At 42.0% G+C, this 15662-nt stretch overlaps 1 protein-coding gene across 1 annotated transcript in view; it reads right to left on the bottom strand.

Annotated features, from left to right (window-relative positions):
* The window catches only part of slc30a6 (solute carrier family 30 member 6), a 152355-nt gene extending 136830 nt beyond the window's left edge, over positions 1–15525 (bottom strand). Inside the window, exons 1-2 of the mRNA XM_069930962.1 lie at positions 15283–15525; positions 4397–4434 (exon numbers count right to left, since the gene is read on the bottom strand). Of these exons, the coding sequence (XP_069787063.1) occupies positions 4397–4434; positions 15283–15457 (213 nt within the window). The 5' untranslated portion in view covers positions 15458–15525. The remainder of the gene's footprint in view (positions 1–4396; positions 4435–15282) is intronic.
* Positions 15526–15662: the final 137 nt, after the last annotated feature.

Consider the following 15662-nt stretch of genomic DNA (forward strand, 5'->3'; position numbering starts at 1 on the left):
GAGAAACAGCTTCTTCCCACAGGTAGAGAGAATGCTGAACGACCAAAGAAACCATTCAAACTCACCATCCGAGACTCTCACATGTAAACAGCAACATCTATTTATTTATTTGTTTATTTATTTGTACAGATGAAATACTTGTTCTGCATATATATTGTTTGTCTGTATGAGTCATGTCTGGTTGTGTGTCTACATGCTTTGCACCGAGGATCAGAGAATGCTGTTTAGTCAGGTTGTGCTCAGGTGACAATAAACTTGCCTGGACATCTACAAGAGGCAGTGTCTTTAAGGAAACAGCCTCTATCCTTAAGGACCCCCCACCACCCAGGCCCGTGACCTCTTCATTCTGCTCTAATCGGGAAAAGACAAGCTCTCAGTGACACAGGGACAGCTTCTTCCCTGCTGTCATCAGATCCCTGAATGACCAATGAACCTTGCCTTGAATTTTTCTTGAACTATTTTTAAAATTTAAATTTTTAAAATTTATTTTGTAAGGCAGGGTTAATTATGTAAATGTTTGTACTGCTGCGAAAACAACAAATGTTGTGACAAATTCTGATTCTGATGGAAAATTAGCCCAAAGAGCCAGTTCCACGCTGCACTATTCTGGATACTTGGATTAATCTGGACCACTCTGTCGCTCGTTTCTGCAGTGTGAGTGCAGGTTAGGTGTTTTTTTTTTAAAAAAGTAAGTAAAGCTTGCACTTTCCTTCTGCCTTTCCAGTCTTGCACTACTCCATTCTCACATCGGAAGTCCTTATTCAAGTTCCCATTTCTGATGTGCAAGACCCTTGAGCACGGTCAACTTGACTCTGGGGGAAGCTGCAGCTGAGCCCAACCAAACTTCATAACTCAACAACTACACATTTAATGGCAGGTGCATGTAAATGCATATAGATTATTAACAAAAAAACCTGGATAATTTATTGACTCTCAATCAATGCCGAGGTAACAACACATCAGATGCCTCAGTGAAAGCAGCCAGTATCAACAGAAGCCAGAGAAAGTATACACTGACTTTAGTTACTTGACATTTTCTCTTGAAATAAAAGTGATGATGAATTTGTATTGAAATTAGCAATACAATTTTTTTGGTATATTCAGAGAGTGAAGGGGCCATGAGGCACCGTAGTGGGTAGTGGTGTAAACAGATCAAATTGTGTTTAAATAGCTTCTTGTTAGACACATGAATATGCAGGGGATAGAGGGATATCGCTTACCTAAAAGTGCTTCATATGTGTTCACAAACTGAACTTCCAAGTTAATAATTCTGAGACAATTTTGAAATCTGTACCATTTTGAGAATGCATGGAGAGCAGTCGGAATGTGCTGTTATCAAAACATATAAATGTGAAAAAGCATATTTTTTAAAACAATAGTTTCACAGTCACCTTCACTGATACCAGGTTTTTTCCAGTTCTGATATATTTAATTATCTGAATTTGAATTCCTAACCTGCTGTGTTTGATTGTAGCTTGTGCAAGCAGCAGATTTATTTCAGCCATAGTCAGTGTAGAGCCTGTTTCCCGTCTTCTATTGTTCGAAGTTCTCGGTTCTTTTCTTTAACATCAGATTAAAATACAGTAAAACCCCAACAATCTGGATGCCAGAAATCCAGACCACCCAAGAATCCGGACTTTTCAAAAACTCTTGAAGTTTTTAAATTTAGAGGGCTTGGGGGGGTGGGGTGGGAGTGCTAGTGAGCAGTTAATGGAGTATGATGCACATTTCAGAGCTCCTGTGATCTCTTTTTATAAAGTATAATTAAGCGGCACTCTAGGTAATGTTCTACCATTTGTGTATGTTTGGTGGTGCGTTGCAGTTACGGCTGTTGATTTTGAAGATCTGAGATGCCCAACAAGAAAGTAGTAAGTCGCAACTCCATGCAGCTCCCCCAGACGCCTACCCCTCAAACAGAAGCCTTGATCTTGCCTGATCCCATTTCATCAGGCAGCTCATCGCCTGACCAGGAAATTTAGTGGGCATTTGTGCAAGTGCAAGCATGCATAAATGCCACAGATGCACAGCGGCAACAAGTGACCATTTTATTTTTCTTTAAAACTGCTCATTTTGAAAAAAGCATGCTGTATTTGCTAATGAATATACTATCAAAATGTACCTGTTCATCTCTTATTTATTCCTTTTTAAATGTGAATTTTAAAAATACTGCCAGACAATCTGTAAAATCCAAAAATCCACACTGACCCAATCCCCGAGCATTCTGGATTTTAGGACTTCTACTGTACCAATTTAGTTGTGTCAAGGTGGCAAAGAGTCAAGAACTATGTTAGGTGAACTAAGCGATTAGGTTATTAGTTATCATGCCCTCTTCTACCATTGGGAAAAAGTACAGGAACCTATTTTAGGACTTCTACTGTACCAATTTAGTTGTGTCAAGGTGGCAAAGAGTCAAGAACTATGTTAGGTGAACTAAGCGATTAGGTTATTAGTTATCATGCCCTCTTCTACCATTGGGAAAAAGTACAGGAACCTAAAGATGAGCAGTCAGTGGCACAAGATCAGCTTCTTCCATCAGATTCTTGAATAATCAATGAACAAAAGACACTGCCTTACTTTTCATCCACTATTATTTTTATTTTTCATATCATTGTTGCAAGATGGTTCATAATATGAACTTTTGTGCTATTGAGATCCTGCTGCAAAACACCAAATTTTTTGACATTCATAACAATAAATTCTGAGTCCAAGACTATTCATCAGGAAATACTGGTTAAAACACAACAGGTGGAGAATTTAATTAAAAAAAAAATTTAGACATACATACAGCACGGTAACAGTGCCTCCCAAATACATCCAATTAACCGACGACCCCCAGTACGTTTGAAAGGGTGGGAGCCCCCAGAAGAAACCATGCAGACATGGGGAGAATGTACAAACTCAGTTCAGGCAACCCTGGATTTGAACGGCTGACGCTATTAACAACATTGCGCTAACTGCTAAAGTAACCGTGCCACCTGCAATCTGAAAAATAAATTCAGATGATTAAATAAATCTGAAATGAAAAGGTAGTATATCAGTAAAGGTGACCGCAAAACCTCCAACTGTGTAAAAAAAAAACTAATATCCATTTGCCAATGACATTTTCCATCCTTATCTGGTCGTCTATACGTGATTCTAGATCCACAGCAATTTAATTGATTCATAAATGTTCTTTTGAACCATCATTCAGGAGCAAATACATGGTGGCCTAGCATGTCACGTGTGCAATTAACAATCACATGCAAGAATTTTAATCTGTGGAGTACTAACAGGCTTCTGACCAACTTTATTAACATAGTACTTTTAAACAATTCTGCCCATGGCCATTTAATCACACTAGGTTTCTTGGTTTAGGAAATGGAAGTGGCAGCCCTGCCGGAGCCGCTGCAAAGGCAGCACTGCCGCTGGTGCAGACCCACACAGGCTTTGAGCGGCCCGTTGAGGGATCCGACGATGGTTTTTATTTGAGATCCTGTGACCTCGGGGTCTGTGCCCAAGATGGTGGCACCCACAAGGGGCTGCAGACTCCGAGGAAGCGGAGGACTGGAGCAGGGCACCAGAAAACGGGAAGACTAACCCACCCCCCCCATCTGAGAAGGAGAAGCAGAAGGGACAACCAATGGGACTGCGACCACAGAGGTGGACCAGTGAGAGGACTCTGCGGCAGGCTGCTGGTTATTCAAGGGAAAGGGCCCACGAAAGCTGCAGGCAGCTGTCGGGAGACTCACGCTGGGTTGCGGACTACTGGAGACTGGCTCAAACTGGCTGGATGGGTACCAGGTCTTGGAACCAGGATGTGAGGACACCGAAGGGTCCTTGACCACGTCAGAGGTTCAGATCTGGAGCTCAGGTTGCCAATAGTTTAGATTGGACTCTGGGTGGCTGCGGAGACTGCAGAAGTGCTGGAGTCAAATCTATGGTCACTCTGGGGGTCTCTCTTCTGCTTCCCTTTCTCTGACTGTAAGAAATGTAAGAGGCGCTTTGGCAATTTCTGCTGGTGGCAAATTGTCTGCCTTTCAGCAGGGAAAGAGAATTTCACGTAATAGGACACTGTTTTATTACTATGACAATAAATTGAATCTTGAATTTTTGATGCTCAAAAAGTTGCACTTTTCATTTCTAATACAATTGGTTTTAGATTAAAACTTTGTTTCCCCATCCCAATTCAATGCCACAAACATTTAAAAGTGCACTTACACAAATTATTACCTTCTTTCTGTTCACATTTGCTGGACAGAATGAAATTACAAAATATTTCGTTGACTCTTTCTGCTGTTTTGTTTCCCCTAAAATAAATCTTAATTTTTGGATGAAACACAAAAATCTGCAGATGTTGTGATTTTGGCTCACAATAATGAAAAGGAAAAGTGTTGTATGGTATTAATATTGTACTCACCAAAAGATAAGTACTCATGTCTGGTCTTCTTCTGTGCACTAGAAGAACAAGGAAGGTGTGAAGTGGTTTATTATATGAGAGTTTTCATAAAATACACAAAACAACTATCCTTTTAAACTTCAAACAGAAAAGTAGATTACTTTCAAAAGAAAACTATCAATCCTCCCCTCTCCCCCCAAAAATGGCCTGTTACATTCTTCCCCCCAAAAAATGGTCTGTTACATTCTTCCCCCCAAAAAATGGCCTGTTACATTCTTCCCCCCAAAAAATGGCCTGTTACATTCTTCCCCCCAAAAAATGACCTGTTACATTCTTCCCCCCAAAAAATGACCTGTTACATTCTTCCCCCCAAAAAATGACCTGTTACATTCTTCCCCCCAAAAAATGGCCTGTTACATTCTTCCCCCCAAAAAAATGACCCGTTACATTCTTCCCCCCAAAAATGACCTGTTACATTCTTCCCCCCAAAAAATGGCTTGTTACATTCTTCCCCAAAAAAAATGGCCTGTTACATTCTTCCCCCCCAAAAAATGGCCTGTTACATTCTTCCCCCCAAAAAATGACCTGTTACATTCTTCCCCCCAAAAAATGGCCTGTTACATTCTTCCCCCAAAAAAATGACCTGTTACATTCTTCCCCCCAAAATGACCTGTTACATTCTTCCCCCAAAAAATGGCCTGTTACATTCTTCCCCCCAAAAATGGCCTGTTACATTCTTCAGAGAGATGGATTTTTCTTCCCAGTTATATGCTACTTCATATTTATCAAAGCATATTACACATGTATGGATTTTATCAGTTTACTTCATTTACTATCTTAAGAAGAGCAGCCAAAGGAGGAAGAGAAAGCATCTTTCAAGCAATTTTTGACATACGAGTAGTAATATTGTGTGCTGTTCTTTTCATTACACAAGTTATCACACAGATAATTCCAAAATGAACATAAAAAATTGATACAATATTCCATGTCTAGTATTTTTAAAATTCATGGCAAACTACCTGTACAATGATTCAGTTGCAAGACTGGTATGGTATTTTATTAAGCCTGCACTTTCTTTTTCACCTTTCAACCTATTTCTTATTTCTCACTCTTATTTTTTTTAAATTCCAATCTATTTCCCTCTCCCTCGGATGGCTTACAAATACAAGGACTAGCTGAATGTTCTATGGCTGAATGATAGTCAACTGGGCCACACAATTCCATGACTCAATTCGTTACTCATTCACCTTTCTGTCCAATAGATTAAGCACACTTGGTTGTCGCTCTCAAGCTTCATTGCATTGGTAGTTAAGTAATTATTAAAGGTTGGATAGAATGAAACAGGAAAAAGTATTGCCATGATACTATTCATGTTTGGTTCTCTACAAATATTCAAAATATTTAAACATTTATAAGCCTAAAAATCTTATATTGATCTGGAGCTCAATTTCTTTACCCAAAAGGATTCTTTTTCCTAAAAGGATTTCAACTGGAAAAATATTACATTTTGAAAAGCTTCATGAGATGAAGTACAAATCTTCCCACCAAAGCAAAAAAATTTGACAACCCCTTATCACCAATGTTAAAGATCAACAATTGATTAAAAGTCAGAGCACTCAAAATAATTTTTAGGAAATAGCCAACCACAGTCATTGTAAAATTTTAAAATACAGATGATGTCCTTCAAGATTCTTCATTGGGGCTTGATATTTAACAATAACAATATTTAACAAATGCCCCCTTCCTCTGCCAGGGAGTTGCAACAACACCAGAAGTTGCCATTTAATGTTCTTAACCAAGGCCTGCTTCTTGTAGCAAATTAATATCCTTTTCTTCACATCTTTCCACCCCTCTTACCTGCAAGCATTTGTCACACGAGGGCCACAGGAGGAGGGTAAGTGGGTCACAGTTAGGAGAGGGATGGAGAAGAGTAACGTTTTAGAGAAGACCCCTGTGGTTGTAACGCTCAATAATAGGTACTCCTCTTTGAGTACTGTTTGGGAGGGGGGGGGGGGGGGGGCGGAGAAACAGCCTAGATGGAGAAAGCAACAGTGGCTATACCTCTGACATAGGATCGGCCCCTATGGCTCAGAAGGGTAGGAAAGGAAGAGGAGGGCAATAATCATAGTTAGGAGGACAGGTAGGGGATTCTGTGGACACAGTAAGAAGAACCAGATGGTGGTTTGCCTCCCTGGTGCCAGGGTCCAGGATGTTGCTGCTCATGTCCAAAATACCCTAAAGTGGGAGATGAGCCAGAGGTGGTGATACACCAACGACGTAGGGAGGAAGAGTGAAGAGGTGAGTACAGGGAGTTGAAAAGGACAGCGAAGGGAGTAATCTTGGGATTACTGCCTGTGCCACATAACAGTGAGAGCAGGAACAGAATGAGGTAGAGGATGAATGCATGGTTGAAGGGATAGAGCAAGTGGCAGGGATTCAAGTTTCTGGATCATTAGGATTTTTTTAGGGAAGGTGGGACCTGTACAAAACAGGTTGCACTTGAATCCTGGGGGACCAGAATCCTTGCAGGGATATTTGCTAAGGCTGCTCAGGAGACTTTAAACTAGAATGGTGGGGGGGGGGTGGGGGGGGGGGCGAAGGAGGGAACCAAGCAAAGGTGAACTGCAAGGAGAAGGTTAGATTGCAAATTGCAAACAGTGAAAGCTTGTAGACGAAGTTTTGGGGTGGATAGGCAGGTGATAGAGAAGGAAGATGTTCTGTATAAAGATAGAGGGGAGATGATAGAAAAAGGACATAATAGAGTTCTTTATTAAGATAGGGGCAAACAGAGAATAAGTAGTGGGAAATCTCAGAAATGCATATACTTTAATGCTAGGAGCATAGTAAGGAAAGTGGATGAACTGAGGGTGTGGATAGACACTTGATAGTATGATGTGGTAGTGATTAGTGAAACATGGTTGCAGGAGGGATGTGATTGGCAGCTAAATATTCCTGGATTTCATTGCTTTAAGTGTGATAGAATTGGACGGGCAAGTGGGGGTGGTGTAGCATTGCTAAGCGGTGCTTAGGCAGGATAGATTAGAGGGCTTGTCCAGGGAGGCTGTATGGGTGAAATTGAGGAATGGGAAAGGGGTAGTCACACTTATAGGGGTGTATTATGGACCACCTAATGGGGAGCGAGAACGAGAGGAGCAAATTTATTGGGAGAGAGCAGATATTCATAATAAGCACAGGGTTGTGATAGTGGGAGATTTAAATTTTCCAAATATAGATTGAGAAACTCATTCTGTGAAAGGACTGGATGGATTTGAATTTGTAAAATGTGTGCAGGATAGTTTTTTTAGAGCACTTCGTTCGTGGAGGTACCAACTAGAGAAGGGGCGGTGTTGGATCTACTGTTGGGAGGTATGTGTTGGGGAGCACTTTGGATTCAGTGATCATACTGCCATTAGCTTCAATGTAATTATGGAAAGGGATAGGTCAGGGCCTAGGGTTGAGGTTTATGAGTGGGGGAAAAGCTAGATTTGAGGAGATGAGAAAGGATTTATAAGGAGTGGATTGAAACAATTGGTTTTATGGTAAGGATGTAGTAGCGAAATGGAGGTCTTTTAAACGTGAGATCTTGAGGGTACAAAATCTTTTATGTTCTAGTTAGGTTAAAAGGCAGGGTCAAAAGTTTGAGAGATCCATGGTTTTCAAGGGATATTGGAAACTTGGTTCGAAAAAACGAGGGAGACCTACAATAAATATAAGAAACAAGGAATGAATGAGATATGACTAGAGGAGAGTACTTGGTTTGGTGCGGACTTGAAGGGCCGAGATGGCCTGTTTCCATGCTGTAATTGTTATATGACTTTATTTCCTTTTGGAAAGCTGGGAATTAGCTGACTCTTACTATTTTGGACAGATCTCAGATCACAACTGTGAAATTTTACCTCACATTATTTGATTCTTGTACCAGTTGCCTTCTGCATCCTAATTCTCAACATTTTATCCAAAATTGCACCCAGTGCTCCTTTACTAAAACTATTTATAAGAACCATAGAACATTACAGCACAGAAAAAGGCCCCTTTGGCCCTTCTAGTCTCTGCCAAACCATTTATTTTGCCTAGTCCCATTGACCTGCACCCAGTCTATACCTCTCCCATCCTTGTATCAGTCCAAATTCTTCTTAAATGTTAAAATTGAGCCCACATTCACCACCTCATCTGGCAGCTCGTTCCTTACCCCATACCTCTGTGTGAAGAACTTCCCACTCATGTTCCCCCTAAACTTTTCCCCTTTCACTCTTAACTCATGTCCTTTGGTTTGTATCTCACCTCAGTGGAAAAAGTCTACCTATATTAACCCTGTCTATCCCCCTCATAATTTTAAATACCTCTATTAAATCTCCCTCATTCTTCTGCACTCCAGGGAATAAAGTCCTAACCTGTTTAACCTTTCAATATAACTCAGTTCCAAAAGTCTGGACAACATCCTAGTAAATCTGTGCACTCTTTCTACCTTATTGATAGCTTTCTTGCAGTTAGGTGACTAAAACTCCACACAATATTGCAAGTTTGGCCTCTCCAATGTCTTATACAACTTTAACACAAATCCAAGTATTGAGTACAGGAGTTGGGATGTTATGAAGGCCAATATTCCAAAAGCTCTCTTCACAAATCTATCCACCTGTGATACCACTTTCAGGGAATCATGCATCAGTATTCCCAGATCTCTGTTCTACTACACTTCTCAAACCAGCATCAATAGAAATTCACTGATATTGTTTTTCTTTAAAACAATATATTAACAACTACTAATAGTATAACATCTAAGTAACTGGACTGTTGAAAACTCACATTTCCTTTTCAACTTTCTCACTGAGAAATATCCTTTTAGTGTCACAACTGCCGTTTTCCTTGCTTAGGGAAAAAGATGATCGACTTCCACGATGCTTCCAAAACCCAGACACGAGTCAGTTGAAATGACAATAACCTTGGTTATGATCAATGCACCAATTCTCCTGCTTCCTTTATGCAGATTTGGGTCAAACAAAGTGACCTTTCCTTTGGTCAAAGTGGTTCAATAGTTCCCCTGACAGGGAAAATCAGCTGAATTTTGTCCATTTCACACAGAGTCTCTCCACCTCAAAGTTCATCAGCTGGCTGGTGGTCAATAATGATGCTATTTCTTTAAGTGTCCCACTCACATGACTCTCTCACCACCTGTGTTCCTGGACAACCATTGTTCTTTCTCTTCCTCCAGAGTACCACCTTTGAGTATAGTCTCTACTTGATGTTGCCATCCAGTCTCTCCACAACTGTGAATGGTTGCATCCTGTACTAATCCTGAAAGTGACAGTTGCACTAAATGAAACATGAACTCATAATATCTCCCCAACAAAGGAAATTTTGAGCTGTAAAAGCAAAATTTTAACTGCAAACTACTATGTTTGAAATAATACATTCACTACTGTTACATGATATAATAGACAAATATAAAATTTTTCAGCAACGAATACAAATAATTCGTTTAAATGTCGCGAAACACTGCAAACATATTGAAAAGCAATCAGCAATTACATTATCCCTGCCATTAATACAAGTTATCATTAAATCACATTCCTGCACAATTAGACTCTAGTTTAACAATCATCTATTTTTGTTTTTCATGTTACTCAAGAACAATAAGGGATTATGGTCAGTATACATAACAAGTGGTCCCTGAGATGTGCAGATGTAAACATCAAAATGCTACAAAGCCAGTACAAGGGACAATAATTCTTTCTCTATAGTAGAATAACTCTTTTGATGTTCATTGAATTTCTTGGATAAGTAAACCACTGGATGGTCAATATCATCACAATTCTTCTTTTCTAATTGCATTGTTCCGGCAGCTTCATCACTAGCATCTACTGCTGAAGAAAATGGCTTCTCAAAATCAGGTGACTTAAGCACAGGCTGCTATCATAAAATGGCTTTCAGTTTGTCAAATGCTTCCTGTCAAAGTTCTGCCCAAACTTTTCACCCTTCTTCAGAAGGTTAGTCAAAGGAAGGGGGATATCAGCAATTTTATTTAAAAACAGAACTTTCTATAATACCTTACCAATTGCCAAAAAATTTCTAACAGCTTTCTTGGCTGTGGGAACAGGAAACTCAAAAATCATCTGAACTTTCGCCTGACCAGGCAGCAACTTGCCTTGACCAACAACATAAACAAGTTAAGTCATGGTAGCATGGCCAAATTCACTTTTAGCTAAATTAAGAGTAAAATTTGCTTTTGAAAGTTTGTCAAACAATTTCTCTAACTCAAATATGTTTCTCCCAGGTGTCATTCCCCAAAACTAAATCATCAACATAAGGATATGAATGCTCTAAACCTTGAATCACAGAATTAATAATTCTTTGGAATGTCCCTGCAGCATTTTTCATTCCAAATGGTAAAACATAGTATTCATATAACCCTGTTGAGGTTACAAATGCAGAAATTTCCCTACTTCTGCCTGTTAAGGGAACACACCAGTAACCTTTTAACAAGCCATCTTCGTGAGAAACTTAGCCTTTCCAACTTGGTCCACACAATCACCACCCTTGTGATAGGATCAGCATCAGTCTTTGTTACCTCATAAACTTTTCTGTAATCAGGGCAAAATCTAACCATCCCATTTGGTTTAGACACCAGGACACAAGGTGAACTCCAAACTGAGGTAGAAAGTCTAATAATATCATCCCTTAACATATATTCAATCTCTTGATCTCCTAGTCTGTACTTTTCAACATTGATTCGATATGGATGTTGTTTGATAGGTTTGGCATCTCCAACATCATGACAAGTAATTAGAGTTCTCAGGCACATCTGGAAACAGGTTCGTAAATTTTAAAAGTAGCTGTTTCATTTACTCCTTTAACTGGGGCTGAAGATGAGCCGATTTAACATCCAAATTCTGCAAAACAATCGAAATGGACAGAAGAACTGGGACAATGTTTTATTTGATGTGACCCTCACAAGAGTCAGCTTGTGCTGTCTCAAGGTCGCTAGACTCCTTAGTTCTATCAACAACCAATATCACTGGTAAAGTAAAGGTAGAAGTAAAAACACAAAATGCTGGAGAAACTCAGCAGGTCAAACATGTCCTTTCTGTAGCGAAGGTAGAAATATATAACTGATGTTTTGGGCTTGAGTTCTTCATCAAAGTATACCACCAGTGAAAGCTGTTCCATATTAAAAGCCAAGTAGTTCTCCAAATAAGGCTTTAACGTTGACATGGCAACTTTGCATTTTACATCTCCCATCAAGTGTTTTAACAACATAGCTGACTTCATTCACCTTTGATTCTATTTCATACAGACCTGAAAATTTTGCCTTAAGGGGATTGGCATCTGTTGGGAATAGGATTAACACTTTATTCTTGGTTTAAAAGTTCTCATCCTTGCCTTTTTTATCATACAAGTTCTCACAAGGTGAACCCTCGCAAGGCGTCAGGCCCTGATGGCGTACCTGGCAGGGTACTGAAAATCTGCACCAACCAACTAGCTGGAGTGTTGCAGTCAGAGGTTTTCAATTGCTTCAAAAGGGAATCAAGCATCCCAATACCCAAGAAGAGTAGTGTGAGCTGCCTCAATGACTACCACCCAGTAGCACTAACTTCTGCTGCGATTAAATGCTTTGAGAGGCTGGTCATGGCCAGAATTAACACGTATCTAAGCAAAGTTCTGGACCCGCTGCAATTTGCCTATCGTCACATTCGCTCCACAGCAGATGCAACATCGCAGACTCTCCATTCAGCTCTGGATCACCTCGAAAACAGCAACTCATATATACGGCTGCTCTTCATCGACTACAGCTCGGCGTTCAACACCATTATTCCCTCAGTGCTGGTCAGGAACCTATAAAACAGTCGTTCTCAACTTTTTTCGTTCCACTAACATAGCACTTTAAGTATTCCCTATGCCATAGTAAGGGATTGCTTAAGGTGGAATGTGGAAAAAGGTTGAAAACCACTGTTTTAATCATACCTAAATGGCTAGTTATGTGCATGGTTTCAAAACTCCAAAGGAAATGGCCAATGACAATTTTTCTCAAGCAAAATATTTCAGTAACAATTGGGTCAGTGGAAAGAAAAAGGTTGAGAACCACTGCTATACTCCCCTCTGCAACTGGATCCTTGACTTTCTTATTGGAAGACCACTGCCAGTGCAAATTGGAAACAATGTTTCCTCCTCACTGATTCTCAACACAGGTGCACCCCAAGGATCCATGCTTAGCCCACTACTCTAACAATTCCAATGCTATCTACAAGTTTGCCGATGACACAGTTGTCAACAGAATCAAAAACAGCAATGAGAAAGCATCCAGGAGGGAGGTAGATCAGCTCGTTAAATGGTGTAACGACAACAACCTTGCACTCAATGTCAGCAGAACCAAGGAGATAATTGTGGACTTCAGGGGAACACAATGTTGTGGAGAGTGTCAAGAACTTCAAATTCCTGCGTATCAACATCTGAGGATCTGCCCTGGAGCCTCCACGTTGATGCGTGGTGATGACTCGCCAGTGGCTATACTTTATAAGGTTTCTAAGGAGATTCAGTATGTCACCAAAGACTCTTAAACTTCTACATGCACACTGTGGAGAGTATTCTGGCTGGATGCACCAACTCTCAAGACAAGAATAAGCTCCAAAGCATTGTTAACTCAACCTGAGACATCACAGGCACCAGACTTCACTCCATTGAGAACATTTACATGAGGCAGTGTCTTAAAAAAAAGCAGCCTCTATCCTCAAAGGCCCCCACCACCCAGGCCATGCTCTCTTCACTCTGCTACCATCGGGAAAAAGGTATAGGAGCCTAAAGACGTGCAGTCAACAGCACAAGGACAGCTTCTTCCCCACTGCCATCAGATTCTTGAATAATCAATGAGCCAAAGAAGCTGCCTTAATTTTCGTGTGCTATTATTTAATTTTTTTACAGTAATGTTGTAGGATAGTTATAATATGAATGTTTGCTCTACGATTCTGCTGCAAAACACGAATTTCATGACTTGTCCATGACAATAAAATCTGATTCTGAATCATTTTGTCTTAAGCCGTTTTCAAATTCTCTTGAGCTAATTTACAGACTTTCTGCAAATGAACTTTAAATTTTGAAACATGATCTAACAAATTCAACTGCACATCTTCACTAACCCATTATTCCTTCAACAACACTAAAGGGCTAAAGCCTAGTGATTTCTATACAGACTCTCACTGAAAACAAAAGTAAATAGACACCCTCATTCCAGTCTTTCTCATTCTCAAAACAATAGATCCTAATCAAATCTCACATTGATCTGGAGCTTAATTACTTTACCTAAAAGTTCCTTTCCTCCAAAAGGATTTCATCTAGAAAATACTTCATTTTGAAGAGCATATTGAGTGGGGGGAGGGGTGGGGGGGGGGGTGAGGGAAGGTTGAGGGAGAAGGGAGAAGAAATTATTAGGTCTGAATGGTGGGCCAGGATTGGTTAGTGGGTTCCTGGGACTAGTAGAATTTTGGACTGGAATATTATTGATCACCTCAAGATTTGATGGGGAAGGAATGAGGCTGAGAAGGTGGCAGTGAAGGAGGTGATTACAGAGACTGGGTTAGGAGAGCAGAGAGTGGAGACACAGCACTCCTATGGGATCCAACTGCCAAGTTTGACTGCCATCAGCTCTATACAGACTTTGACCAGTCTGTTAAAGGAGCCAACAGCAGTTTGATATAAAATCTTGTGACTGCAGTTTCTGCATCAAGATGGCGACACTTATGATTGACAGCAGCCACGAGGGGTTACAGACTCCAGGGAAGCAAAAGACTGGTGCAGGGCACCAGAAAACAGGGAGACCACCCACCGTCTGAGATGGAGAAGCAGAAGAGATTACCTCACAGGACAATGACCATGACAGCAGACCAGTGATGGATTTTGCAGCTGAAGGATCCACGCAGGTGGAGGAATGTTGGGGACTCGAGGCAAGGAATCCATGCAGTTTGTGGGCTGATGGAGACTGTGGTCAAGGGTCTTACACCAGGCTGCAGACTGCTTGAGACTGGCTTAAAACTGGCTGAAGGGGTATCAGAACTGGAATGTGAGAGGGTGTCAAGGGAACTGAAGGGTTCCTAATCGTTTCAGAGGTCCGGATCTGGAGTTCAGGTTGCCAATGTTTGCACAAGGTGAGGGAGTGCTGGAGGCAAATCCACAGACCCTCAGTGATTTGGAGGTGGGGGGGGGAGGGGAAGAAGAACTCTCTTTTTTGCTTCTCTTTCTCTGACTGCACGAGGCAATTCAAGCCAACAGAAATTCTGTCTGCCTTACAGCAGACAAAAGGCAATTTTATTACATGGCAATAAGTGGAATCTTGATTAGTTGGGGAGGATATTTACTGACAGTACTGGAGTGGCAAGGATTTACTGGGGATCGACCTGAATGGATTGGGGAGGAAGTTGATGGAGCTGGGAAGGTGCCAAGATGGCAGAAGATCACACGGATTTCTGGGAAAGGAAGATAGGCCGAAGTGGCCAGGACTAGGAAATTACTTGTTCTGAGTTAGGATGAATGAGCAGAAGTTACTGAAGCCAAGTGGTTGGAGCAGAGCAGGGGCAGTGGGGAGGGAGAGGGGAATTGCACATCGCTGGATGAGCAGTGGGGTGAGTGAATCGGATCGGGTCGGGGCGGGAGCTTGTGAGGGAAGGAGGAGTTTGTACCAGTCGCTGGATGAGAGGTGGAGATGGGGGAAATAGGACAGAGGCGGTGGGTGGGAAGGAGATGCGCCAGTCGCTGGATGAGAGGAGGATTTAAGGCATGGGGTCGGGGGGGGGGGGGGTGAGGTAATGGGGCGTGGTGAGGGAGGGAGGTAGATGGGTGCGCGGTGGGGTGAAGGGATGGGATGGGTGGTGGGAAGGGGCAGGGTCGGGGGGGTGGGGGGGGAGGCCTCCGCTTCCTCTCACCTTCTTCTTCCTTCACGTTCACCACATCCACCGCCACCATGTCCGGTTTATCCAGCCCGATGCCAAACGGGGACATCTTCCTCTCGGTCACTCCCGAGGGCACCACGTCGGGTTTAGGCCCGAACTTGCGCGGGTAATAGTCCCCATTCAGGTACCGCGACGTGTCTTCCGCCATCTTGGACGCCCGCCCCTAAAAGGCGCCCAGCCTTCCGCTCGCGCACGGTCAGCCTTCCGCTCGCGCACGCCCAGCCTTCCGGTCGCGCACGGCCAGCCTTCCGCTCGCGCACGCCCAGCCTTCCGCTCGCGCACGGCCAGCCTTCCGCTCGCGCACGCCCAGCCTTCCGGTCGCGCACGCCCAGCCTTCCGGTCGCGCACGGCCA

The sequence above is a fragment of the Narcine bancroftii genome, chromosome 4 (genome assembly GCF_036971445.1).
Source record: "Narcine bancroftii isolate sNarBan1 chromosome 4, sNarBan1.hap1, whole genome shotgun sequence".
Classification (NCBI taxonomy): domain Eukaryota; kingdom Metazoa; phylum Chordata; class Chondrichthyes; order Torpediniformes; family Narcinidae; genus Narcine; species Narcine bancroftii.